This window comes from Leuciscus leuciscus (assembly GCF_965113295.1).
Source record: "Leuciscus leuciscus genome assembly, chromosome: 15".
NCBI classification, from domain to species: domain Eukaryota; kingdom Metazoa; phylum Chordata; class Actinopteri; order Cypriniformes; family Leuciscidae; genus Leuciscus; species Leuciscus leuciscus.
In genome coordinates this window covers 33,811,808-33,838,175 of record NC_138739.1, presented here as the reverse complement: position 1 = coordinate 33,838,175, position 26,368 = coordinate 33,811,808, and the positions used below count along the sequence as shown (strand labels likewise).

Sequence of the window (26,368 nt, the reverse complement as noted above, 5' to 3'; positions counted from 1 at the left end):
CACTATAATCACTATAAACAGTACAGTTGATACAATGTAAGTCCAGTGCGATGATGTCCTGACACTGTCTTCTCCTGTATCTTCCCCTTGGTTTTCTTGTTCAGTGGAACAAAAAGTAAAGAAAAAAAACTACATTACTGCAATGTGATACAGACAACAGATCAATTTACATTTTATAGCAACACTGGAACATCACTAATTGGTCCAACACTTATTGTAGTCAGATTGTTCATTAAAATCATCATACATTTAACCAGTTTTACGTACCAATGATGACCAGTTCTACAGTCTCCTGTTTAGAATAAGATGGGTGTGTGATGAAGCAGTTGTATTTTCTTGCATCAGCATGAGTCAGATTGATTAATTTAAGGCAGAAGTTTCCTCTCTTATACTCCTCTGGGAATGTTTCAGCTCTGTTCTTGTATTCTGGGTCCTGACCTGCTACTGAATCTTTACCCTTAATTATACTATACACAATTTTGTCTTTATTGTCTCTCCAATGTACATCAGTGTCTTGAAGTTTCAGATCATGTTCAGTGGAAGAACACGGCAGGAGAACAGAACCACCAATAACAGCCTCTACTGTTTCCTGCAGAGACACTGAAACGAGAAATTGCAAGTCCAAACACACAGTCCATCATTTATTCAAAAGGTATGCTTTTATTTTTAACTTTTGTGTTGTTTTGTGTGCTCACCTTTATTTATCAGCACTGCAAATACACAGATGAAGCAGCATCTGCAGAAACAGAACAAAAAAGAGCCTGTAGTAGATCATGACACTAATAATAATGGCAAATTCAAAGTTTGATTGCTACACAGATGGATAAGATTTCCTAGTGGTTAAATGATCTCATGTTTTGTCAGTATAATAGTCATCATTCAGTGATCAAGGGTTCATTCATGAATGATCCATTCATTGCGTTTGCCACGTGACAAATGAACGAAAGACTCGGAAGGTAAAGTAGGCTAAATATTTCCCTGTTCCCTGTAAATTATCTTGGGCTGTATTATAATGATTTCGGTAACACTTTAGAATAAGGTTCCTTCGTTAATGATTAACTACAAAGGAACAAATGAGTAACACAATATTAACAATCTAGTAATATTAACTAACAAGAAACTCTGATTAACGAATTAGTAAGTAATAGCACACAGATGAAAGTGTTAGTTCACTATTAACTAATCAATAACTGCAATTTTTTTAATGCTTCCCAGAGAACTACTGAAAAAGTTTCATAATTCATGCAAAACTAATCAATAACTAATGCAGGACAAATGTATATATATATATATATGTGTGTGTGTGTGTGTGTGTGTGTGTGTGTGTGTGTGTGTGTGTGTGTGTGTGTGTGTGTGTGTGTGTGTGTGTGTGTGTGAATATCTTGTGAATGGTTAGAAGATTCTACACTTTAGGATTGGCTTTTCATTTGTAACTAACTAGTAATGACTCAAGTGTTATAAATTCTATCGGAATTACTATCTTAAACTTCACCAAAAACCCCAAAAGCTTAAAATGACCATGATATTCACTTTATAATGCGTAATTCCCATAGAAGTATGCAGTAACACTTGAGTCATTACTAGTTAGTTACCATGATTCTTACAGTAGTAACTAATGAAAAGCCAATCCTAAAGTGTAGAATCTTCTAATCATTCACAAGATATTCACACACACACACACACACACACACACACACACACACACACACACACACACACACACACACACACACACACACACACACACACACACACACACACATATATATATATATATGAGCTAGCTAATTATTGCTATATGACAGCATAGACTAATTATTGACAGCTTTCTCAAATCATAAGTCAGATATGCTATTACATATTGATAATGTAAATAACCTTGTGTATTTGTTTACAATAGCAGTTAAAATGTTAATGTAGTGCTAGACATTTGTCCTGCATTAGTTATTGATTAGTTTTGCATGAATTATGAAACTTTTTCAGTAGTTCTCTGGGAAGCATTAAACAAATAGTAGTTATTGATTAGTTAATAGTGAGCTAATTCATTAATCAGAGTTTCTTGTTAGTTAATAGTAGTTACTAGATTGTTAATATTGTGTTACTCATTTGTTCCTGTGTAGTTATTCATTAACGAAAGGAACCTTATTCTAAAGTGTTACCATGATTTCCTTATACAGAATATGATCAAGATTGCGTAGGTGGATGTGTTCGGGGAATTTGGCTTTTAAAAGTATAACATTTAAAGCCACTTAAATGAACGAAATGATTCAAAGATTCGTTCATTTTAATTAACGAGATTGAACGAGAGAGTCAGTAAAATGATCCGCATATATAATTTATATACCTTCAGGTATTCCTTTCCAAAGGTTTTAGGTATCCCGATTAGTGATGATCCTAAAATTTGTATATTAGGGGATACTGATTTATTAGATTCCTCTCATCATAAAAAAGTATTTCACAGTTTTGGCGGGAACTGTGGGGAAAAATGTATCTTAGTGAATTAGAAGTCGACTCATGCTCCATCAAGAAAACACTGGATCAAAGAACTAATTTCATATTGCACCCCTGAGAAAATCCTTTTAAATGTTAAGAAATCCCAGAAGACGTTTGAAAAAGTGTTCTTTTCTGGAGCATTTACCTTTTCCTATTGCAAATTAACAACAATGAAAATCTTTATGTTTAGTCTTTATATAAGATTAGCACAGCTAAATAAATTAGGTCTGAGTTTCAATTTTTTTAATAAGTAGGTGAACAGGGCGGTGCTGGCAGGTTAGAACGCCTCCAGGGTGGTTCCAGCAGTACAGGGAGCAAGAGGAGTGCCGGCCGTGCAGGTGACCAGGGAGGTGCCAGTGGCTCAGGGAGCCAGGGAGGCGCTGGTAGCTCAGGGAGCCAGGGAGGTTCAGGAAGCTCAGGGAGGTTCAGGAAGCCAGGGAGGTTCAGGAAACTCAGGGAGGTTCAGGGAGCCAGGGAGGTTCAGGAAGCTCAGGGAGGCACCAGAAGCTCTGGGAGCCAGGGGAGGCGCTGGTAGCTCAGGGAGCCAGGGAGGTTCAGGAAGCTCAGGGAGGTTCAGGAAGCCAGGGAGGTTCAGGAAACTCAGGGAGGTTCAGGGAGCCAGGGAGGTTCAGGAAGCTCAGGGAGGCACCAGAAGCTCTGGGAGCCAGGAAGGTTCAGGAAGCTAAGGGAGCCACAGAGGTTCAAGAAGTTCAGGGAGGCGCCGGAAGCTCAAGGAGCCAGGGAGGTTCAGGAAGCTCCTGGAGGCGCCGGAAGCTCAGGGAGGCACCAGAAGCTCTGGGAGCCAGGGAGGTTAAGGAAGCTCAGGGAGGTTCAGGAAGCTCAGGGAGCCAGGGAGGTTCAAGAAGCTCAGGGAGGTGCCGGAAGCCCAGGGAGCCAGGGAGCCAGGGAGGTTTAGGGAGCTCAGGGAGGTGCTGGAAGCTCAGGGAGGCACCAGAAGCTCTGGGAGTCAGGGAAGCTCAGGAAGCTCAAGGAGGCGCCGGAAGCTCAGGGAGCCAGGGAGGTTCAGGAAGCTCAGGAAGCCAGGGAGAATCGGCCATTGTGGCCTTGAGGCTGGAGCTTAGCTCGGCCACTATGGCCGGAGACGTATAGCTGCCTCAATTTCCTTGGGAGGAGCTATGGGATTATGGACCAGAACTGACTCTGGAGCGGGCTCATGGGCTGTGCTCTGAGACGAGAACCGCCACTGGGCAGAGCTCTGGGACTGTAGCCATCCCTGGACTCTTGTCAGGGGCTGGAGCCGCTGTGTGCGGCCCAAACACACATAACAGCAGCAACATAAATGGTGAGCACCACCTTTTTGAACCTACCAGGGCAGACAGGAAGGGTAGGCTCTGAAATGTCTCCCACTGGAACGGACTTGGGAATTTCTCCAACTGGAATGGACTGGGGAATTTCTCCCACTGGAACGGACTTAGGAGCGGACTCGGGAATGGTGGACTTTGGATGTGAGAGCTGAGGAATGGAGAACTTCCTAAGAGCCTTTTTTGACCAAAATGGAGGCTGACCATTTTGGCTTTTCCCTGGCGGACTTTGCCATTAGCTCCGTACTGAAGGACACTGCCTTTCAGGCTTGGTAAACGTCTAGAGAGGGAGAATAAGCGGTCCTGAGAGTCACTGGTGCAGAGTCTGTGGAAGGTTTGGTTACAATTTTGGGGTAAACTGGAGTCAATGACAAACTGTGGTTAGGGGCTGCAATGAATTTGACAGGATAGCAGATAGATATGGTGGTACTGGCAGAGAATTGACAGTTCTTATCCGTTGCAGACGATGAGTAGAGGTAAGTGAAGGACGGGATAACTGGAAGATGAGATGAAGACTGAACAGTTCGAGACAGGCTCGCACAGGGAAGTGTTCATCATAGAACGACAAGACCAGACAAAGCATTTGTGTTTGGTGCTGGCTTTTATGGAGGAACTGATGAGGCTGATGGCAGACAGGCGAGGTGATAGTTGAGTGTGCACAGGTGGGTGGGTGGTAGCCAGAGAGGATTATGGGAAACATAGTGTGCTAAGGTGACTGGTCTGGTGAATTGAGAATGTGACACCACTATTAATTTGACTTTTTATTTGAGGGCTTATTTGATTAAGGGACTGTTTATTTGAAATGGGCCACCGATCTGCTTAGACTGCCCCTCCTCACAGTCAAACCTGTACACACACACACACTTTTAAGTGATAATTACATTTAGGAAATTTGTTTTGCATCATCGCAGACGGTCGCAGAGGGAAATAATTGAAGCCATATCAAACGTAGCATCAGTTCTGGCAGGTCACGTTAGTCAAGCTCACATCAACTGACTCTCAGCTGATCCACGTCTACCTATAGGAATACGATGCCTATCACTGTATACATATATAAGCTCCTTCAGTATTATCAGCTGCTATCGCGTTTCTTAGGAACTAATTACTTTCTTCCATCCCCAGCTCCTCCTCTCGTCAGTCAAGATTTGGCATTCTGATTCCCCTTGAATCAGAATACATTCTCGAATTATGTAGTGCAAGTGGTCCTGACAGAAATGTGCTTTAAGACTAAGCTGAAGCCCCACTGCCTGGTAAATGCCAGAGTATTTATTATAAATCATACCACTTATCAAGTTTTAATTTATTAAATGATTTATAAATCAAATACATTTACTTATTAATGTAAATAAATAAAATATGCAAAATATGACACATTTTAGAACCTAGCTGTTACAGGTATAATATAAAAAACAACCAAACCCTGCTCACAAATAATTTGTGCTGAAGAGAAAAAAAAACTTTCAGGGAATTTAGAAGATACTAAGTCTAGATAAAACGATAAGTAGAAAGATTTATGTGAATGCATCACTTGTCTTATTAGAGATGAAGACACGTACACAAAATGTGTAAAATGTCCACCTCCCCACTTTTCTTTGCTATGCCTCTGGGTAAATCTATATTTTTTTTTTAAGTCAGACACTTAGAAACGTTATTGCAAACATTATAATTATTTATTTTATTTATTTATTTATTTATTTTTACAGAAGTTACTTATTACTATTTTATAGTTCCATGAATTAGATTTTAAACAACTTTACTATTCATCATAATCTATTGACCAATTAAGAGGAATCATTCAATTCATTGATCCCTGAATTCATAATTCAGCAAAGATGTATCACTTAGACTAGGATTCTGTTATTTGATTTTTTTTAATATCATTATTCAACTAAATTGTCAAAATTAATCAGTTTAGTAAGTTAATACATATATTCAAACCTTAAATATACAGAAAGACTTAGCTAATCTATTAACTAAAACTTACTGCATATGCAGAGACACAAACGACTAATGCAATGCTAATGCAACCTTAAATACACAGAAAGACTTAGCTAATCTATTAACTCAAATTTACTGCATATGCAGAGACACAAAAGACTAATGCAATGCTAATGCTAATGCTAATGCTGATTGCTAATGACAATAACAATAACAATAACAAAATCAAAATCAAAATAATAGTTAGAGCAGATAAACCATGCAGATAAACCTGATAATCAGGTTTAAAATAAGTCATGTTTAATGTATTCAAGATGCTTAAAGGTTTTCCCTTTGTTTGACGACCAAAAAACAGCAGGCCAAACGTCAGACCGGAGCACATTGCTAAGAATTGCTAAGAAGTTCCATTTCATTCAGAATTCATCATACATACCTGATTATCATGGTGGCCCAATATTAATAATGTTTTATTTGACTATATTGCAAGTATGTCTGAAATTAAGTTATTCTAATCAATTAAGTAAATGCTTTTTCAAGAAACAGAAAGTAAGCTATTGTAGACTATCAACTCGGAAGTTTCAGTACACGCATGCATTCTACGTATATGACATCTGACGTATAAGTGACGTCAACAGTAACCAGGTGAACTGATCACAAACTATATATTATACATACTGGTTGACCTTACAAGCTTTTCACATACTTTTGTACTCTGACTCTTGATCCTCTACTGATTTTTCACTATTATCAATATTGAACATGTTTCTGAGTGTATCTCATCTGTTTGTCTGTAATTTAATTAATCAGTAAATTACATGACAAAAGCTCAGTTTTATTTCGGTGACACTTTATGTTGATGGTCCCTTTTGAACATTCTGTTGACTATAACTAACTTTGCAACTACATGTTAACTAACTCTCATTAGAGTATTAGTAGACTGTCTGCTTAATATTGAGTTACACTTTATTTTGATGCTCCCCAACAGATATTCTACTAACTATAAGTAACTTTGCAACTACATGTCAACTTATTCTAATACTCTATTAACAAGTATGTTAATACTCTGTCGACAAGTATGTGCACCTTTACTTATAGCCAACAGAATGTGTTAAATGGATCATCCAAATAAAGTGAAACCCTCTTCTTCATTGGTTAGACTACATTTAACATTTCTGTGGAAACAATGATACTATTCAAACATTTGTGGTAAGATTATTTTATTTATTTTTAAAAAAGAGAGAGAAATTAAAAGTTTTGTTCATCAAGGATTAAACTTTCTATTCAGAAAGAATCCTGAAAAAAATATCACCATTTCCACAGAAATATTAAGCGGCACAGCTGTTTTCAACATTGATAATAATAAGAAATGTTTCTTGAGTAACAAATCAGCATAGAATGGTTTCTGAAGGATCATGTGATACTGAAGACTGGAGTTATGATGGTGAAAATTCACCTTTGATCACAGGAATACATTACATTTTCAAATGTTTTACAATAGAACACAGATATTTTAATTTGTAATTTTCTTTTGCCATATTACTGTTTTTACTGTATTTTGATTAAATAAAAGCAGTCTTGGTGAGCAGAAAAGACTTATTTAAAAAACATAAAACAAATATATTTCCAAGCTGGTCTTTTCAACAAGCAGCTATAGTTGTCCTTCTGTCTGATGTGACGTCTGATCCAGTATTAGTGAAATGAACAGCAGTAAATGAGTAAATGTTCTCAGACTTACATGAATATGAGATTGAAGCTTCTTTCTTAAACTCCTCTGAGAAAACAACAGATTACAGCCTGGTATTTTTCTACAACAAGAAATTACCTGTTTTCTTTTTTTATATCTGGGCTCAATCCAGAAAGATCTTCCTCACAGTTCCTCTCTCTTGTTTTTATCCCGACAGACTGAACAATCTCTGAGAGACTCGAGGCTGATGGGAGGAGAAACACAGAGATAGTTGTCAGACTAGATGAGTATGTTGTGTTTAGTTTACACGGTAATGTCTTGGTTTTGTCACCAGTAACATCCTCATTCTGACCTTCAGAAACTGAAAGTTCCCAAACTCATTTGCCTTTCAAACTTTGCTTGTTTGGGCATAGCCTACAGTATCAGAATGTAGGTTGGATTGTGTGCATTGCTTGTTTACATTTATTTGAACTTTTTGTTTTAATGTTAATATTTCTCTTGATATGATGTTTTATTAACAAAGTTTGCGAGGAGCACATTCAGTTAATCAACTCAATTAACGAGATTAGAGGTATATATACAGCAGACTTACCTCTGTTCCATGACAGTTTTCCAGCATCCCTCCACCACCCCATCTCCTCACTCCTAACTATTCCTATACTCTGGGTTTGGGCCAAATTCCGACCTCAGAGCCCTACCCTAGGAAAGCAGGCCATATACACATAACCTTTACTCTATTCAATTGTATGTAACCAAAATTATTATCTATCAGAAGATGAAAAGCATGAAATTGTGCAATGTTATGCAAAAGGCATGAACACAACTAATATTGTGTGAAAACTGAATGGAGATTATAGAACTATCATAAGATTTGTGAGTAATTTACAGCACAAGATAACTTGCTCAGATAAAGGCTTATTAAGGAAAGTTTCTCTCAAAATAAAATTGTATTAAAAGGACAACTATAAAAAAGCCACTGTTGAGCAGCAAGATGTTCTAGATGTCACAGAGATTAGGCCACTTTGGGTCATATGTTCTGTACATTAGAGGGTGACACGGGAGTGGATTTTCAAATCTCTCCCGTCCCACAAAAAAAAATCCTGTCCCGTCCCAATCCCACGAAAAAACATCCAATCCCGTCCCAATCCCAGAAGAATGCCTCCTATTCCCTCCCACTCCCGTGTTGTGTTTTTTTTTACCGGAATCTGTCAGTTACAGTAAAAATAAATACAGTACAGATAACAGCATAGCACAGTTTATGTTACTTTATTGAACTGAAAGCCAGTTTAAACACATTAAATTTCCTGTAAATCATCCATGCAAACACACACACACTACATGTGTGACGCTGAAGGCCACTCGTGCCTGAGTCGGAATGGTATTTAATCATTTGTCTGCATGTCTTGCAACTAGCGTATGGCGTTTTCACGCCGTCTTTATCAACACGTCTACATTTTTTGGTGATTTCAGACCGCCCTGAAATGTCGGTGAGCACAACTGATGGATCGTTTTCCGACAGTAGTCGTAGGAGTGTGTCCAGAGAATGTAGACGGGCTCTGGTGTGTCTTTCATGTCTGACTCCATTTTGATTGTGATTTTCGCGGCAACACAGTGTATGGGGGAAGCCTTCTTCTCTTATATTATTGGTGGTTGGCATTGTATACCAACTTGGTGCATATATTACAGCCACCAACTGGTACGGGTGTGTGGAGCACGTCATTCACTTTACCAGCCACACCAAAGCAAACAGGAGAGCATAAAGAGATTCCCGTGGGATTCCCAAAAAAATGTCCAGCTCTATATTGTGTTTGTGATGTTGTGTGCAGGATTTAGGTAAATGTGATTGTTATGTAACTTTTGAATAAAAAAATAAAATAAAAAAAAATAATAATAATAATTCCAATAAAAAGATTTGTCTACTAAGAATATACCAGCACAAAACAGTGTGTTTTTTACACCAGAGATACAGTATGATGCAATCTTATGCGATGATGTCTCCTACAACCAAACCAAAAAAAAAAAAAAAAAATACTGCTCTGTGATAAAGGCAACAGATCCATCTATAACTTATATACCGCAGTATTCATACTGAATCATCAGCTGTGTATTCAGATTGTATAAAAACCTTTGACATTAAAATCTCATACATTCCACCAGTTTTACGAAGCGTTGATAATCAGCTGTACAGTCTCCTGTTCAGAATAAGATGGGTTTGTGAGAGCAGATGTATTTTCTGGATCATTGTGAATGAGATTGTTGAGTTTGATGGAGAAGTTTCCTCTCAGATACTCATCAAGGAATGTTTCAGTTTTGTTCTTGTAATGTGGGTCCTGGTCCTCCACTGAATCTTTACCCTTGATTATATCACAAACAATCTTGCTGTCATTGTTGTATCTCCAATGTACATCAGTGTCTTGAGGTTTTATCATGTTCAGTGGAAGAACATGGCAGGAGAACAGAACTACCAATAACAGCCTCTACTGTTTCCTGCAGAAACACTGAAATGACTTTATCTGTAAAGACACAATCTGACATTTATTAATGTGGCATAATTTTAACTTTTAAATGAGTTTTTCAGATGTACACCTTTATGTATCAACACTGCAAACACACAGATGAAGCCGCAACTGCAAAAACAGAACAGAATCCTGTAACTCGAGCAGTAGATCATGACACTAGTAATAATGACAGTCAAAGTTTCATTGCTACACAGACGGGATAAGATGTCCTTGTTGTTAAGTGAACCCAGCTGTTACAGGTAATATAACAACCGACAAAGCCCCACACACGAAAAATGTGTGCAGAATAGATTGAGCATCTGCTGATATTACGTGGGAAACAAAGCTTTCAGGGAATTTAGACGGTGCTAAGATGTATGCTATGCATCACTTGTCTTAATGCAGAAAAAATTGCGTAAGAGACTGTATTCTCTGATGGTCTGATCGGAGTAACAATTTAGAGACTCAGATAGGATTGTTGTCAGACTAGATGTGTGGGCGATTGGGTGGGTACAGTAGACCATACATCATATGTCATGTCTTGGTTCACTGTTAAATCTAATTAGTTAGACTTACTTAAAAAAAACATGCAAACCTCAAGCATGATTAATTGCAAGATGGACCACAATTATAGAGGGATTATATAAACCCAATTAAAAGTTTCACAAGGTGTTTAAGACATAAGTGTTAGCAACAAAATTATAAAAGATCATTAATTGACATGAAATATAGTTATGTTATACATCATTCATTCATTCATATATATATATATATATATATATATATATATATATATATATATATATATATATATTACTTCTCTTCCTTTGAAACTATATATGAAGTATAAATGAAGTGCCCAACCAAAGGGATCACTAATCGCCATAATGGTGACTAAAAACATTTTAGGAAAATCAACATCAATTTTATGAAGTCAGCTTAAGTGATGTTCTCTCAAATTTGTCCGTTCTATTGACAATTCAACGTTCAGGATGATTTGGGAAATTAGTGAATGCAAGCAGAGAAAAATAACTGCAGAAGTGGAGGCAATTAGTGGAAAGTCCATCAAGATTTTCCCCGCCTCAAAAAGCAAACTCAAACCAATCAGTTAATCTTTACTTGGGTTTTCTGAGTAAACAAAGCATATTATGTGAATAGTACAGATTGCTAGATTTTTACAATTAAATTAAGACATTAAGTAAAGGTGCTCTAAGCGATCCCGGGAGTCGTAACTTCTTGTTGACATTCGAATTGTTGTCAAACAAAACGGAGGCTAGCTAGACCCTCCCTCCTCCTCATCCCGTCTCCTCCCTCCTCCCCTCCCTTCCGGCATAAAGGAAAGTCAAAATAGTCACTACAAACAAAGTTAAGTTTTACTGATACTTCATTCAATGTGTAATGTCGCCAAGTTAGATAAATGCTTTTATATATTGCAGAACAGAATGCAGAAAAAGAGAAACATTATCTTAATCGTTTCGCCACCTGAGGTTATAACTATAACTATAGCTCCCATACAAGGACGCAATAATAGCAAGATAACGTTAGCTTCGCGTTTCCCAGTGAGCATAAACAACGGCGGAGTCGTAAACAAATTTAGTCAAAGTTGTCAATAGCCTATAAATGAACATTCAAATTCATAACAAACCGTGGGTGAAAACAGTCATTCACACAAATTGTCGCCCTACTGTGAATTTGCTTGATCATTTACAATAGAGATTGATCGCTAGCTGAAACATATATGTTGTATTCACCAAAGTCAACGCTGACTGCATAGTTCTAGCTAATTACATCCTTGTGTTGGTTTGGCGAACATGCACGTCAGTTTAGAAAGAAAAATGGATTTACCTGTTCTGCAAAAACAGAGCAACTATGTCGGATCGGAAGCCCTTCTGCCGGCGGAGTTCTCGCCACCTTTCGAAGGTTTTTCCGATGTAAATTCGGGACTTCGCGCGTCCCTTATCCTTGTCCCTCTTCTTTACAATTTGTTCATCGAAACGTCGTCTCTTTAGTCGTGTGTCGGCCATAATTCAAACTTCCCTCTTCATGCTTCTCTCTCCTCCACACCCCCTTCATGTGCACGCGCACTAACCCCCAAACCACACCCCTCAAATACTTCTTGTCGGTGATTGGCTGGAGCACTGTTTGTTGTGTTTCGTGGTGCGGGTGAGCCCAGTTTGTTTTTGTTGCCGTTTGTGGAGCCTGTGGTGTCTAGAGAGACCGCGTTTTTTTACAGTGTGTTCAGGGGACAGGCAGCTAGCGGATAGTGAGGAGATGTTTGCTGTATGTGACAAAAAATGTTTGGGCCTAAAAAACGCGTCGCATCACTTAGAGCACCTTTAACTAATTTGTTACTAGAATCACTGTTGGATTTTACAGTGTTTTGTTTTTTATCACCAGTTTCATCCTCATTCTGGAGAAAGTCAAAACTAAGCTATGTCAAGAATTTGTCTTCCAAACTCCTTGTTTATAGACAATTGAATGAATGAATGAGGCATTTATAGCGCTTTCATATGTACTACTGTGCATCAAAAGCGCTTTACAATCATATCAGGGGATCTCTCCTCAACCACCACCAGTGTGCAGCCTCCACTTGGATGATGCGACGGCAGCCACAGAACAACGGCGCCAGTGCGCTCACCACACACCAGCTACAGGTGGAGAGGAGAGAGACTTTTAACATTTAAACTACATTTAAGCATGTAGGTTTGGTTGTGTGTGTTTGTTTGCTTGTTTTACTTCAGTTGACCTTTTTGATTTAATTAACATTAGTTTGGCTTTATACATTTATTTTTTTCATTGTTTTTTCACAGTCTGAAGTTCAGGTGAGTTTGTGATTTTAGGTGTATTTTCCTACATCAGTGTATTGAAGATTGGTTTGTTTGATGGAGAAGTTTCCACGCAGAAAATCACCAGGACAACTTTCAGTTCTGTTCTCATAGTCTGAATCCTGTTTCTGACTTTCTGCTGGGAATTATATCACACACAATATTCACTGACTCTGTGTCTCCAGCTCACATCAATGTCTAGTTAAAATCCCCTTATAAAGTCATTTAAATTTGTGTGTGTGTGTGCGTGCGTGCGTGCGTGCATGCATTGTGTGTGTGTGTGTGTGTGTGTGTGTGTGTGTGTGTGTGTGTGTGTGTGTGTGTGTGTGTGTGTGTGTGTGTGTGTGTGTGTGTGTGTGTGTGTGTGCAAAAGCAGAGTATTTGTATGGATTTCCGCATTGTTGTATTGTGTTTTTGTGTTGTATGAACACAATGGCAATTGAAGCCTGTTCTCATAGTGATCAGTCTGGTTCTGAATACATAGATACATTCAGTTTGTTTTTGTCTCTTTTACTTTGATGCTATTGTTTGATGTTGTCTCTTTTACTTTGATGCTATTGTTTGATGTTTTATGGCAGAATGTTGCTGTGGCTCCAGGATACTGTAGTTATAAACATTGCCACAAGTAAGAAGAGTCCAGTCCTATTTCTCCACAGATTTCTATACTGAAATACATCAAGAGCCTCATTGGGCCCTCAAAGAGCCCCAGTTACTGTAAAGAGCCCAACACCATGTCTCTGGACATTATGATCATTTGCTCGGTTCACTCTGTTCCTCTTCTGATTAAGCAGTTATCATTGTGCATGAAAAGTTACATGTCAAAATTATGGAATATTCAGCACACAAGAAAGAAGTATCCTGGAGTGAGTGACGTACAGTAAGACATGGAAAAAGATATAATGGGATTTGGGACAAAAAAATTACTTAAATTACAATATTTTAAATTACAAAATTACAGTAATTTACTGTAATCAACACAAAGTTTAGGGTTGGGCAGTTGTGATAAATATATAGGCAAACAAATACAAGTTAAATCCATGAATTCAAATTAATCTCTATTGTGCTGCCTGGGAATCGTTAATCACTTTCTCATAGCACACTAACATGCTTTTGACTGTGAAAACCAAAACCAATTTTTTTTTTACTTTCTGACAATGTACAGTATACATCAACACACCTTTCCTTTTATTTGGCCGCACAGTAGTGGGAGAAGGGCAGCCTCCTTCCACAACTTCCACTATCAAACAAGGTAATAACAACAAATTTAAATTATTATGGTGTAATTTTTGCAAGGATTTGAATCTAACAAAGAGCTGTAGAATATGATGTGTAGGCCAGGAAATCTCTGCAGCAGCACAATATTTAATTTAAAATGGTATTTTAACACAAATTTTGCCTTTAACAAATATTGCACCTCCTGTGATTTGAAAATTGCAGTAGGCCATATTGCGATTTCGATAAGATTTTGATTAGTTGTTCAGCCCTACTGTTAAATAAACAAATGAACATATGCATTTGGACATCGACCAAACCTAATAGGCCACAGCCAAATGCAAATACAGCCTTCATGAAGACTCACAACAATTAATATCAATCCCAATGTATGGATTTACACACAGTACATCAACACACCTTTCCTTTTATTTGGCCGCACAGTAGTGGGAGCAGGACAGCCTCCTTCCACACCTTCATCTCTTAAATACAGAGAACATTTAAAATATGTAAAAAAAAAAAAAAATAAATGTGCAAAATGTTGCATCCATGTCAACCAGTTTATAATAAAGACTGGACTTTATTTGTCAAAATATTTTTCTAAGGTGAGAGAGAGACCTTTAAAAAGTGCTCTTTAGACAGACCAATTTCGAATAATACAACCAGGTTTCCTACACATTTCAAAATTCCAGACTTTTATGTAGGTTTTTCAGAACATATTAGAGATCTGAGTACAAATATCTAGATGTTTATGTACATGAATGGTTTTAAAATCCAACTATTAACATGTAAGTTACTTTCTGACTATGTATGCTATTATGTTGCCAGATAATTGCCAGAAGACTGTAGCTAGATACTCCAGCTCATACTCATCAATTTTGTGGCATTCAGTCCACACTCATATACAGAAAGCTGGACAAACAGTACATCAACACACCTTTCCTTTTATTTGGCCGCACAGTAGTGGGAGCAGGGCAGCCTCCTTCCACAACTTCATCTGTTAAACACAGGGAAACATTTAAAATATGTAAAAAAAAAATATTTAAGCACAGTTTATAATGAAGACTGGGCTTTATTTGTCAAAATGTCTTTCCATGAACAACTAAAACTTTGTTTCAGGAATTGAAGGCAGCATACAGTGAGCACTTGATACATAAATTATGCATTATGGGTGAATTATTCCTTTAAGGATAACCAGGTTCTGCCATTAGCAGGCTAAAGTCGCTGAAGGACTTGTACAATCAGTTTGGAATAATGTCATCACAGTGAAGTAATCACAGCTGAAAATAGCATATCATTCAACAACTTTATAACCTTGAATAGACAGTTGATCTTGCAAATCAATTTCCATCAAAGTGTCTATGGGAATTAGGGTTGCACGAAATTGACAAAATGTGATATTGGAATATTGATCATGAATATTGTTATAACGATATTAATTTAGATATTCTTCAACATATGTAAAAACACAAAAGTTCATTGGCCCCATTTCTGATATTTTTCGCCTCCGATCTCCATTTTTTCATTGTCTCCCAGAGCCACACTCATCATGTGGTGTTCTATAGGGTATGTTCGTGTAGTGGACCTGTGTGCTCACACGAGCATGTGACAGGGCAACTGGCCAATGAAACATGTATATAGCGGTTTCAATTGGGCTCTAAATCGAATCAACGGACGCCTCTCTCCACAAAATAAACAAAATATTGCATACTTTCTGCAACATTTTCATATGATGTTGCACAACGTGATATTGCAATAACGATAGTAATAATAATTAATAATAATTTGTTACATTTATATAGCGCTTTTTCTGAGACCTCAAAGCGCTTTACATAGAAGGGGGGAATCTCCTCAACCACCACCAATGTGCAGCATCCACTTGGATGATGCGACGGCAGCCATATTGCGCCAGAACGCTCACCACACACCAGCTTACTGATGGAGAGGAGACAGTGATGAAGCCAATCAGTATATGGGGATGATTAGGAGGCCATGATCGACTGAGGCCAAGGGGCAAATTTGGCCAGGATGCCGGGGTTACACCCCTACTCTTTTTCGAAGGACATCCTGGGATTTTTAATGACCACAGAGAGTCAGGACCTCAGTTTAACGTCTCATCCGAAGGTGCTCTTTTTGGCAGTATAGTGTCCCCCTCACTACACTGGGGTGTTAGGACCCACACAGACCACAGGGTGAGCACCCCCTGCTGGCCTCACTAACACCTCTTCCAGCAGCAACCTGTTTTTTCCCACGAGGTCTCCCATCCAGGTACTAACCAGGCTCAGCCCTGCTTAGCTTCAGTGGGCAACCAGTCTTGGGCTACAGGGTGATATGGCTGCTGGTGAGTCAATATATTGTGGACCATAAATAGGAAGACACCAAAACACCCAAACAATGTCCTAAATATGGGCAAACACAGGCATTACTGAAGTAATGAAGTAATGACAACAGCAGCAGTTCATGGAATTTGATGAGAGGTTCTAATCATATAATCGTTTTAAAATGTATATACAGTGGTGGCCAAAATCATTAGAACGGTTAGATTTTTTTAATGTTTTAAAAGAAGACTTCTGATCTCCAAGGCTCCAAGGATTTATTTGATCCAAAATACAGCAAATACAGTAATATTGTGAAATATTTTTTACAATTTAAAAAAACTGTTCTCTATTTGATTACATTTTTAAACGTAATTTATTCCTGTGATCAAAGCTGGATTTTCAGCATCATTACTCCAGTCTTCAGTGTCACATGATCCTTCAGAAATCATTCTAATATGATGATTTGATGCTCAAGAAACATTCATATATATATATTTTTTTTTTTTTGCTTTTATCCGAAGCAACTTACAGTGCACTTACAGGGACAATCCCTCTGGAGCCCCTGGACTTCACTGCCTTGCTCACGGACACACTGTGTAATTTATTATTATTATCAATGTTGAAAACAGTTGTGTAATTTTTTTTTAGGATTATAATAATAATAATAAATGTTTCTGGACTCTGAATTTGTTTACAGTTTCACATTACACAAAGTAACAGAATGGTTTTGTGGGGCTTACAACTTATTTTCAAAACAATTTCAATTTTGCTTACCTTTTTCAAGAGAAACTGGGGAGGCTGCTGAAGGTTCTTCTGGGGAGTGGGGTCTTTTCCCCAGGTTCTGGGATAGCTGCTGTGGTTGTACTGAGGGTGCTAAAAGGGACACTGACTGTCCAATTGGGGACTTCGGTGGTTCAATAAGTGCTGCTGGGGGTCCCGTTGGAGCTGTTGGGGGATTAAGCAGGGCCAATGTTTCCTGTTGATCTGGTGTGACCATTGGTGGTCCTGTTGGGGGTTCAACTGGGGCTGCTGATGAAGGTTCATTAAGTTGTTCTGCAGCAACTTGTGGGGTCCAGCCTACATTGTAGAAGTACATAATTATTAAACATTGATCAACCTTTTTCACAAATTTATGTCATTTTATAGAACAAACATCGATTAATTTAAGGGGAAAAAAACGACAGTAGAAACAATCGTTGGTTGCAGCCGTAGTAGCAAAAAGAGATGTATTGTGTATAGACCTAACAAGTGCTGTTCTACCAAACTACTTCTACCAAGCAGTATTGATTTAATAGGTGAATGTTCTTAAGACATGTGATGGATGTTTGAGTTAGTCTGGTGGTTGACCAATTGTGCCATTTTTTTCTACTGGAATTTTGTAATTAAAATTATAGCATGGCTAATTACCTTATCTTCCAATTCAATGTCATAGTTTGTAATACACAAACAAATAATAAATAGGCTATCGTGAAGTTACTCTGCTAGGACCAGTTTTAATTGTAAGCGAAAACAATCAATGATAATCTGAATGATCTATTAGTCAAGAGAAGGCAACCACAGTCTTACCTGAGACAGCATCAAATACAGGACATTTAAAAAAAATCAAATAACAGAATATTCTTACCTTGAATAACAATATAATACAGGCCCTTAATTCTTTCGAGGCATGTATGTGATGTCTCATTCAGCTGACAGCGGGGTGCCAAAACCTCAGACACCCAAGCATTCGGCTGTTTTCCAGGCTTGGACAAAAGTAAAACCCCCCTTAAACCCAGTGCCTGCAATTTTTCAAGCTAAAAATACAAGGACACACACATACAAAGTAACATGTATTATTTTAAAATATAGCAACATTTGGAAAATAACCTGCGTAACCTGCATAAAAACAATGAAAGCAATCGCATACCAACAACACAGCTTCATCCTGGATATGAGAGGTGGTCCGATTTTTTTTCTGCATATACACCCAGCTCTCCCTCTTCTGATCAAATTTTTTTAGTTTTTTTTTTAGCCTCAGCTTATGTGGCTGTTCTTCCTTACATGTGTTGCAAGTTTTGCAGGCCACATTCATTTCTGCATGGCAAACCATACAATTTCGCCTTGTTGACCCTTGACCTGGCATTTCTATCATAGATAGAGTAAGCGGGAGAGAGTGACAAAGACACAAAAAGATTTTGAGAAGTACTTCTTTCACACAAATAAAACAGGACAAGATTTAAAGGGATAGTTCACTTTGAAATTAATTTTTGGTATGTTTTAGCTTACCTCAAGGGCATCCAAGATGTAGGTGTCTTTTTTTCCGCAGTAGTTTCAATTTTTATATTTTTAGGTCAAACCGTTCTTGTCTGTCAGTCATATAATGCAGGTCTATGGTCACTTGTCTCAAATAGCATGCACAGAGTCCAAATTAAAACAATTCCCCGTCATCCAAATTAAACAATTCCCCATCGTAAGTACACATTGATGGCCTAAGACACGAAACGAGCGGTTTGTGTGAGAAAACGAACAGTATTTATATCGTTTTTACCACTTATACGCAGCCATGTCCAAGTGATCTGATCTGACGTGTACGCAGACTGGTGCATAGAGATATACACACTAGATGTCGCCTTGTCTACGGCAGTTCATTGGAACGAATGTCTTTAAGGCGACATCTAGTGTATATGTCTATGCACCAGTCTGCGTACACGTCAGATCAGATCACTTGGACATGGCTGCGTATAAGTGGTAAAAACGATATAAATACTGTTCGTTTTCTCACACAAACCGCTCGTTTCGTGTCTTAGGCCATCAATGTGTACTTACGATGGGGAATTGTTTAATTTGGATGACGGGGAATTGTTTTAATTTGGACTCTGTGCATGCTATTTGAGACAAGTGACCATAGACCTGCATTATATGACTGACAGACAAGAACGGTTTGACCTAAAAATATCAAAATTGAAACTACTGCGGAAAAAAAGACACCTACATCTTGGATGCACTTGAGGTAAGCTAAAACATACCAAAGATTAATTTCAAAGTGAACTATCCCTTTAAATTTAAAAAAGCAATACAATTACTTGAAGACACCAGGCTTCTGGAAGAGAGGAAGACAATGTGCCAATGTTATTAATGACAGCTTGTTGTAGGACTGCATAAAATAAGAGAAAGAAATAGTGGAGATTGCACACCACAGAACAGAAAGTACACTGGATACTGCAAAAATTGGTATTGATCCGATACCAAGTAAATAAAGGGTTCAATAACGCTGATACCAATACTTTTTACTTTTAAAAGCATGCACTTTGGGTTGATATATGAGGTGAATACATTTTCATGACCTCTAAAATAATTTGTGATTTGTGCTCTCGATGCGCCTGTAATTAGTCATGTGTATGGTTACCGTAGTAAAACCATTGTTAATTTTTTTAAAGGGCTGCCAGTGTTGTTGTACCCCAATCAAAGAGTATAGAAGCCCAAGAGGCGAAACTCTGTAGTGTTATGGGTAACAGTCTGTAGATGGCGCTGCGGAGGCGCGTCCGCCATTATGGACTGAAAGCTGCTGAAATCGTTAGCGCCAGTCAATGGCAAAATCAATGCCTCTTCTCTCACAAAAAGAAAAAAATACAAAAAAAACATCTCATACACAAATGCACACACAATAGATGGTGGTGTCTGATTAATTACTGAGATCTTGGCACCACTTCCATTTTAGTACTGTTTATAGTTCATGTGTGCACTTGCTAGTTTGCACATCTTTTTTGTAGCCTACCTTTCCGCCTGTAATAGGACATTCACAGATTGTTTTTGTTCTTGCCATTGAAACGTTCACTGTGTGCACTTTCACTGAAGATGTTGAAAAAACAAGTTGTTAATATTTTTGTGATATTCTATGTAAAAGATTAACTGTCTTTAGAAATGTTCATTTATCATTTTATTTATTTATTTATTTTTCCAAATCATATGGTGATGTTCACTAATTTCAAAATCAACATTTGAATAAATATCTTATTACTGTGTGTCTGCATATATTATTTCATGAATTTCTGTTATTCATATAACAAGGAAAATGCATAATAGAACATACATATTTAGATATGACGGCCAGAAAAAATTAAGTTATGTTAAGTTTTTGTTATGTTAAGTTGGTTCAGTGCCATTGACTCCCATTATTTTTCGGCGTTTTCCTTCAGTTTTCAGTCCATAATGGCGGCCGCGCCGTCACGTCATGGGGGCAACTGTTGCTATGGAGCGTTCTATTGAGTTTCGCCTCTTGGGCTTCTATACTCTTTGCCCCAATAGGTAAACCTTTTGCAAATTAAAAACTACATTTAAAAAAAAAATTTGGACAGTGAGAGATAAAGTAAGGTGAAAGAAAAATAAAGAATAGAGTAGCAATACTTACTTGAAGACAGTGAAGCTTTACAAGAGAGAGAGAGAGAGAGAGAGAGAGAGAGAGAGAGAGAAATAGAAATAGAGAGAGTGTGTGAGAGCGAGGCAGTAAGAGGACTGGAGTATATAGGAGCGGCTCTTAAAAGAGAAGGCTACCAAAGGTTTTCTTATGACGAGATACAGGTGGCGGTAACAGGGAAGGATGGTAGGTAAAAACAGGAGCTGTTGGACAAAGGAAAACAAAAACATAGTTTTTTTTAAAAATGTAAAAAAAAAATTAAAGACTGCCACTGTTGTACTAGCCTGGCTGCGCCCTCCTACGCACTTCCGCTCAATTTCATTTTCCTTCAGTACTACGTCTGGGACTGCTGTATATTCTTAGGTTTCCAGAAACCAATTTTTTGTAGGACCAATCAGCGAACAGAGGGAGTGGCTGAGAACGATGACGTTGATGTAGTGCGTCAGTTTGCGTTGGAGTTCAGTAATGGCAGCGGAGAAAGACGTGAGAAAAGCTATTCGGTCCGTTGTTGCAAAACTGCCGAATATATAGAAGTTAAAGCCGAAGCAAGAACAATGTTTGCTAAGTTTTGTTGGTGGCCATGACGTTGTGACCCTCCTCCACACGGGGTTCGGGAAAAGTTTGATTTTCCAGCTCACTCCGCTAATAAGTTAGCTAAGGCGAACGATAGGGATGCAAAGCCGATAGTTGTTGTCGTCTCCCCTCTTGTTGCACTTATGGAGGACCAAGTGAAGGAGGCAGAAAAGTTAGGAGTTCGTGCTGGGCAGCTCGGCGTCCACGATGACCGCGACATCACTGTACAGCATTTGCGGCAGATCCGAAACGACCGCAGCGGCATAGATATGTAAACTAGATGTCGCCTTAAAGACATTCGTTCCAATGAACTGCCGTAGACAAGGCGACTTCTAGTGTATATATCTATGCACCAGTCTGCGTACACGTCACACACATAGACTGTAAAAAAATATGGACGTAGTGTCCGTGACGTCACCCGTAGGTTTCTGAAGAGCATTTTTGAAGCCTAAAGTGGGCGGAGCCGGCCGTCGCCATCTTGGCCTTGCGTCACTCCCGGATAACAGAAAATAGGCAAACAGGCGGGGCGTGAGTGGAGCTAAGAAGCCTGGCCATAGATATGAGCCTGGCTATCTGAAATCACCTAGCTCGACGTGATCGAGTTAGCTGATGATGTAAAGCCAATTAAAAGTTCCTATTTTTGCCCTTCGAAATATTATAATAGTTAAAAGACATGGCTACAAGTGAGACTGTGTATTACTTCGAGAGTGTTTGTGCGTGACAGTGATTTATGTGCATAACGTTACATGTCAGTCACTCTTTCATGGTCCGTCAGCGCGGCATCGCTCAAGTTCGTAGAGAGCTTATTCAGTCCATTTTAAATTCTGATTTTGGCCGCCTCTCAAATTGGTTAAACCGTTAAACCATATATTGCCTTTGAAGTGCAAGTAAATGCGCTAGAAAATCCGCGATCATTCATGTGCATTTAATGCACGGACGGAGAAAGCGCCGACGCCTGCATGATTTCATCTGACAGTACATAAGCATATTATAATCCATCTGTTCCATGATAGCAGAACGAACGAGCCTTTATTGACGTTTTAAATTTGAAAAACCCAAAAAGCAAAGAAATTGTCAGACATCCATTCATGTTCACAGAGGAAAACAACTGAAATACAGCGCTGGTTGTTCTCTCAAACGATAACGACGGAATCCAAAGACGTGGGCTTTGTACCCAAGTATTAAATTTTATGAAATAATCCCGAAAAAAAGCACAAACACTGCAGAGAAGGCAAGTTCAGCAGCTAACATTTGCTGAGGTGAAGTGACGGCTAGTAACAGCAGACAAACGGCTAGCATTGACAGCGGCAATCCATCTGTCACTCAAGTGGCCACACCCTTAAATTTAAATATTAATCAACTAAACGGACGAGTTATAAAAAAATTCACCCCCCTCACAGTTGTTATGAAGGGCAAAATTAGCTGTATAGACCAAAGCCACATAGAGATCCAGGCTGTAAACATGTTTTTTTCTGCTGTAAAGTTGGTCATTTTAACATGAGGGAGATACAGATTTGACTCACTTCTGCAGCCAGGCCAAGCGGCCAGTTAATGAATTGCAGTTTAACTCACTTCCGTGTTGGTTTCAAGAGAGAGACGGGGAGGTTGCCACTTGGTCACACACCAGGATGCGCGCGCGCCCTCAGAGAGGTAAAAACTATATAAATAGGCTACTGTTCGTTTTCTCACACAAACCACTCGTTTCGTGTCTAAAGGCCATCAATGTGTACTGACGATGGGGAATTGTTTTCATTTGGACTCTGTGCATGCTCTTTGAGACAGTGACCACAGACCTGCATTAAATGACTGAGTGTCAAATATACATTTAGAATTTACAATTGTTCCTTGAACTCTTAAATTCGATGAACAAAACCTGCAGCTCTCGTTGACAGACATCTTATTCTAAACATAATCCTCTGATCATTCGGACTTGTTGTTTCCGGCCGATTTCGGCACATGACATACGTCACGATCACACGTTAGCGATTGGCTATGGCAGATCCTGAGTGACTCTGGGCAGATCCAATAGTTTTTAACTTTAACAGCGAACCCGCCTACAAGGAAGTAAACGTTTCTCAATGGAGAGAGGCCAGACTCCAAGCGGGAAGGAAGTCGACCGGAAGTTGAAGCCGGCCGCGTGCCACCATCTTGTAGCAGAACTTCACCTGCTGTTAGCATCCCATTGACTCCCATTCATTTTGGCGTCACTTTGACAGCGAATAACTTTACATCTGAGGCGTTTGAAGACTCCATTTGTCCATTATTTATTTCTAAAGAAACACGACAATGTATAAAATGCTCCATTACCTTGTAGCTTACGTTATGGCCCCGTAAAAACAGTTTTTGTAAAAGTAGGCTAACGATTGCGTCATAACCATGCGACTCTCTGTCGCACAGTAGAGAGATTACCGTATTGACGGGAGGAGAAGCTCGCGGGCAATCGGGGAGACGTGGAGGCAAAATGACAAAATAATTAATCAGAATACCTAGCAAAAGTTTCCCCTGCTCCTAGTTCATGGACAGCTCCTACTCACGCTCTCCGTCTCTGCAAGATTCGGAAGGGAATGATTCAGATTTCTCATGCCACAGCCACTAGAAGACAGACGGGTTGCTCACGTCACATCTACGTCGTCAAGCTCAGTTTGAGTCTGCGCGTCAGGAACGGAAGTCCTAAAAAATCCTTGAAAATGGGCTTCACTTGCCTCAATAGAGTTCCAATGAGATGACTCTGTCCATTTCTTATACTGTCTATGCCAGACTCTCTTGTACAAATGAAATGTACGAGAGTCTGGTAGAACCAGGCTACTGTTGTACCCCAATAGGTAAAACTTTTGCACGTTTCATTCTGACAGATTTATTAACAACAATTACAGAACATAACACAATCCATTTGAACTTTAACGATCAATCAAAATAAATTTAATTGCACAAACTAGCAAAATTATAGTAAATGTTACATGTTACATGCTAGTTTTCAAAAGTTTGGGGTTGGTAAGATGTTTAATGTTGGAAGAAGTCTAATCTGCTTACCAAGGCTGCATTTATTTGATCAAAAATACAGTAAATCTTTGTAAAAACAAATATTGTGAAATATTATTGCAATTTAAAACAATATGTTAAAATGTAATTTATTCCTGTGATCAAAGCTGAGTTTTCAGCATCATAATTATTAGGACAGCATTTACATGAAATATATATATTTGTGTAACAATGTAAAAGCCTTTACTGTCACGTTAATGCATACTTTCTGAATAAAATAAATTTGTGCTAAATAAATAAAATCTACATTTTACACCTTAGGATCGACATTTTTTATGTGTGGATAGATCCTTTAGAATAGATACAACATCAGTATCGATATTTCAGGATCGAAATCCGCGCATATAAGTTATCATCATCATCATCATCATCATCAACAAGCAGCGGGGTTTATCTAAAGTTACTTCCCATCATAACAACTTTTTATAAACGTAATATAACCTAATATGCAGTCACTGCAGCTTTCTATGATTAATTAATTAGCCAATTAATATCAATTTCCATTAAAGTAATTGACCACGGTAACGTTAACAGCACCATAGATTAAAAAGCTCCACAGTCCACACACACACAAATATAACGTTATAGGATTCAGCAACGTTAGATTTTCTTAAATTACAGAACCCTAATAAAAAATATGGCTTTGACCGACCTGAACGAAGCGGGAATTTTGGAGAATGCAATATATCGCTTCTCTATTTGGTCCGTGGGGAGTTGTTGGCATTGAGGAAATTATCGCCCCCTACTGATACTCAACCTTCATTCATGCGTGTCATTTTCACGCCTTAAAGGGATAGTTCACTTTGAAATTCATTTTTGGTATGTTTTAGCTTACCTCAAGGGCATCCAAGATGTAGGTGTCTTTTTTTCCGCAGTAGTTTCAATTTTGATATTTTTAGGTCAAACCGTTCTTGTCTGTCAGTCATATAATGCAGGTCTATGGTCATTATCTCAAAACACAAGCACAGAGTCCAAATTAAAACAATTCCCCATCGTCCAAATTAAACAATTCCCCATCGTAAGTACACATTGATGGCCTAAGACACGAAACGAGCGGTTTGTGTGAGAAAACGAACAGTTTTTATATCGTTTTTACCTCTTGAACTCAGCCACGTCCAAGTGATCTGAGAGCGCGGGCGGGTATAGATATATACAATAGATGTCGCCTTGGCTACGGTTTCGCAGTTGACACGCATCCGCTAGTGGACCAGCGTGTGTATTACACGCTTTAGCGTGATACCGGGTTGGTTTATTGTGATGTTCTGGTGCTGAGATACAGCTGCGCCCTTAGAGAACATTCAGACCCTCACAGGTCCCTCAAAGAGCCCCAGTGAACTGCCCAAAACACACCAAGCGTCAGGAAGGGGTTAGTTGTTATGAGGAGACACTGGCGTTCAGATACTGAGTTTTATCCAAATGTGCGAACTAAATTAAACTCATATACCACTGATGTGCTGTTTTTTTTCTGCTTTCACACTTTGGATAAAAGCATCATCCAAATGAATAAATGCAAACGCAAAATATTTGGTGTTAGTAAAAAGTATAAGATTAAAAATTTCCAAACGATTCTGACAGACGCATTATTTCATCACAACAATGTATTGGGTCTTGAACATCATGAGATCATGCAAATACATTTAATCTATGCTCCTTGTTTCCTCTGTTTATTCATGAGAATATTAAAGTACATTAACTATTTAACAATTCAGTTCCAGCAAATAAAACATTATTTTCAATTTGAATGTTCACATAATTTAAGGCAGCAACATATTGACAGACTCACTTGTCTTAACTTTAGCCAAAAATGTACATTTTCAAGATCTCATTCTGTTATACAGTAAGAATGCAGTGCATAAGGCAAGAATATAACAGGACAAAACAGTCTTTTACATCAGAAAACTGTAAAAACTATATGTAACTTACAAAGTGGAAAGACAAGGCAAGGATATTTATAGCACACTTTATACACACTAGAAAAGCACTTTACTTTAAAGTGATGATCATAAAGGGTATATAGCCATTAAAGCTAGAATATGTAACATTTGGCCCTTTAGCAGTTGCAGAATAAAATAC

At 38.5% G+C, this 26,368-nt stretch overlaps 1 protein-coding gene and 1 long non-coding RNA gene across 2 annotated transcripts in view; both read right to left on the bottom strand.

Moving 5' to 3' along the window:
- Nucleotides 1-267: 267 nt before the first annotated feature.
- Nucleotides 268-26,368, bottom strand: part of LOC309475524 (T-lymphocyte activation antigen CD86-like) — a 226,337-nt gene continuing 200,236 nt past the window's right edge. The window contains exons 3-4 of the mRNA XM_082138358.1: nucleotides 696-736; nucleotides 268-600 (exon numbers count right to left, since the gene is read on the bottom strand). Of these exons, the coding sequence (XP_081994484.1) occupies nucleotides 698-736 (39 nt within the window). The 3' untranslated portion in view covers nucleotides 268-600; nucleotides 696-697. The remainder of the gene's footprint in view (nucleotides 601-695; nucleotides 737-26,368) is intronic.
- Nucleotides 14,396-17,253, bottom strand: LOC309475550. Its single transcript, XR_014197716.1, has 3 exons — nucleotides 17,065-17,253; nucleotides 14,910-14,969; nucleotides 14,396-14,452 (listed from the first exon to the last, which is right to left on the bottom strand). It is a non-coding gene; the product is annotated as an uncharacterized lncRNA (long non-coding RNA).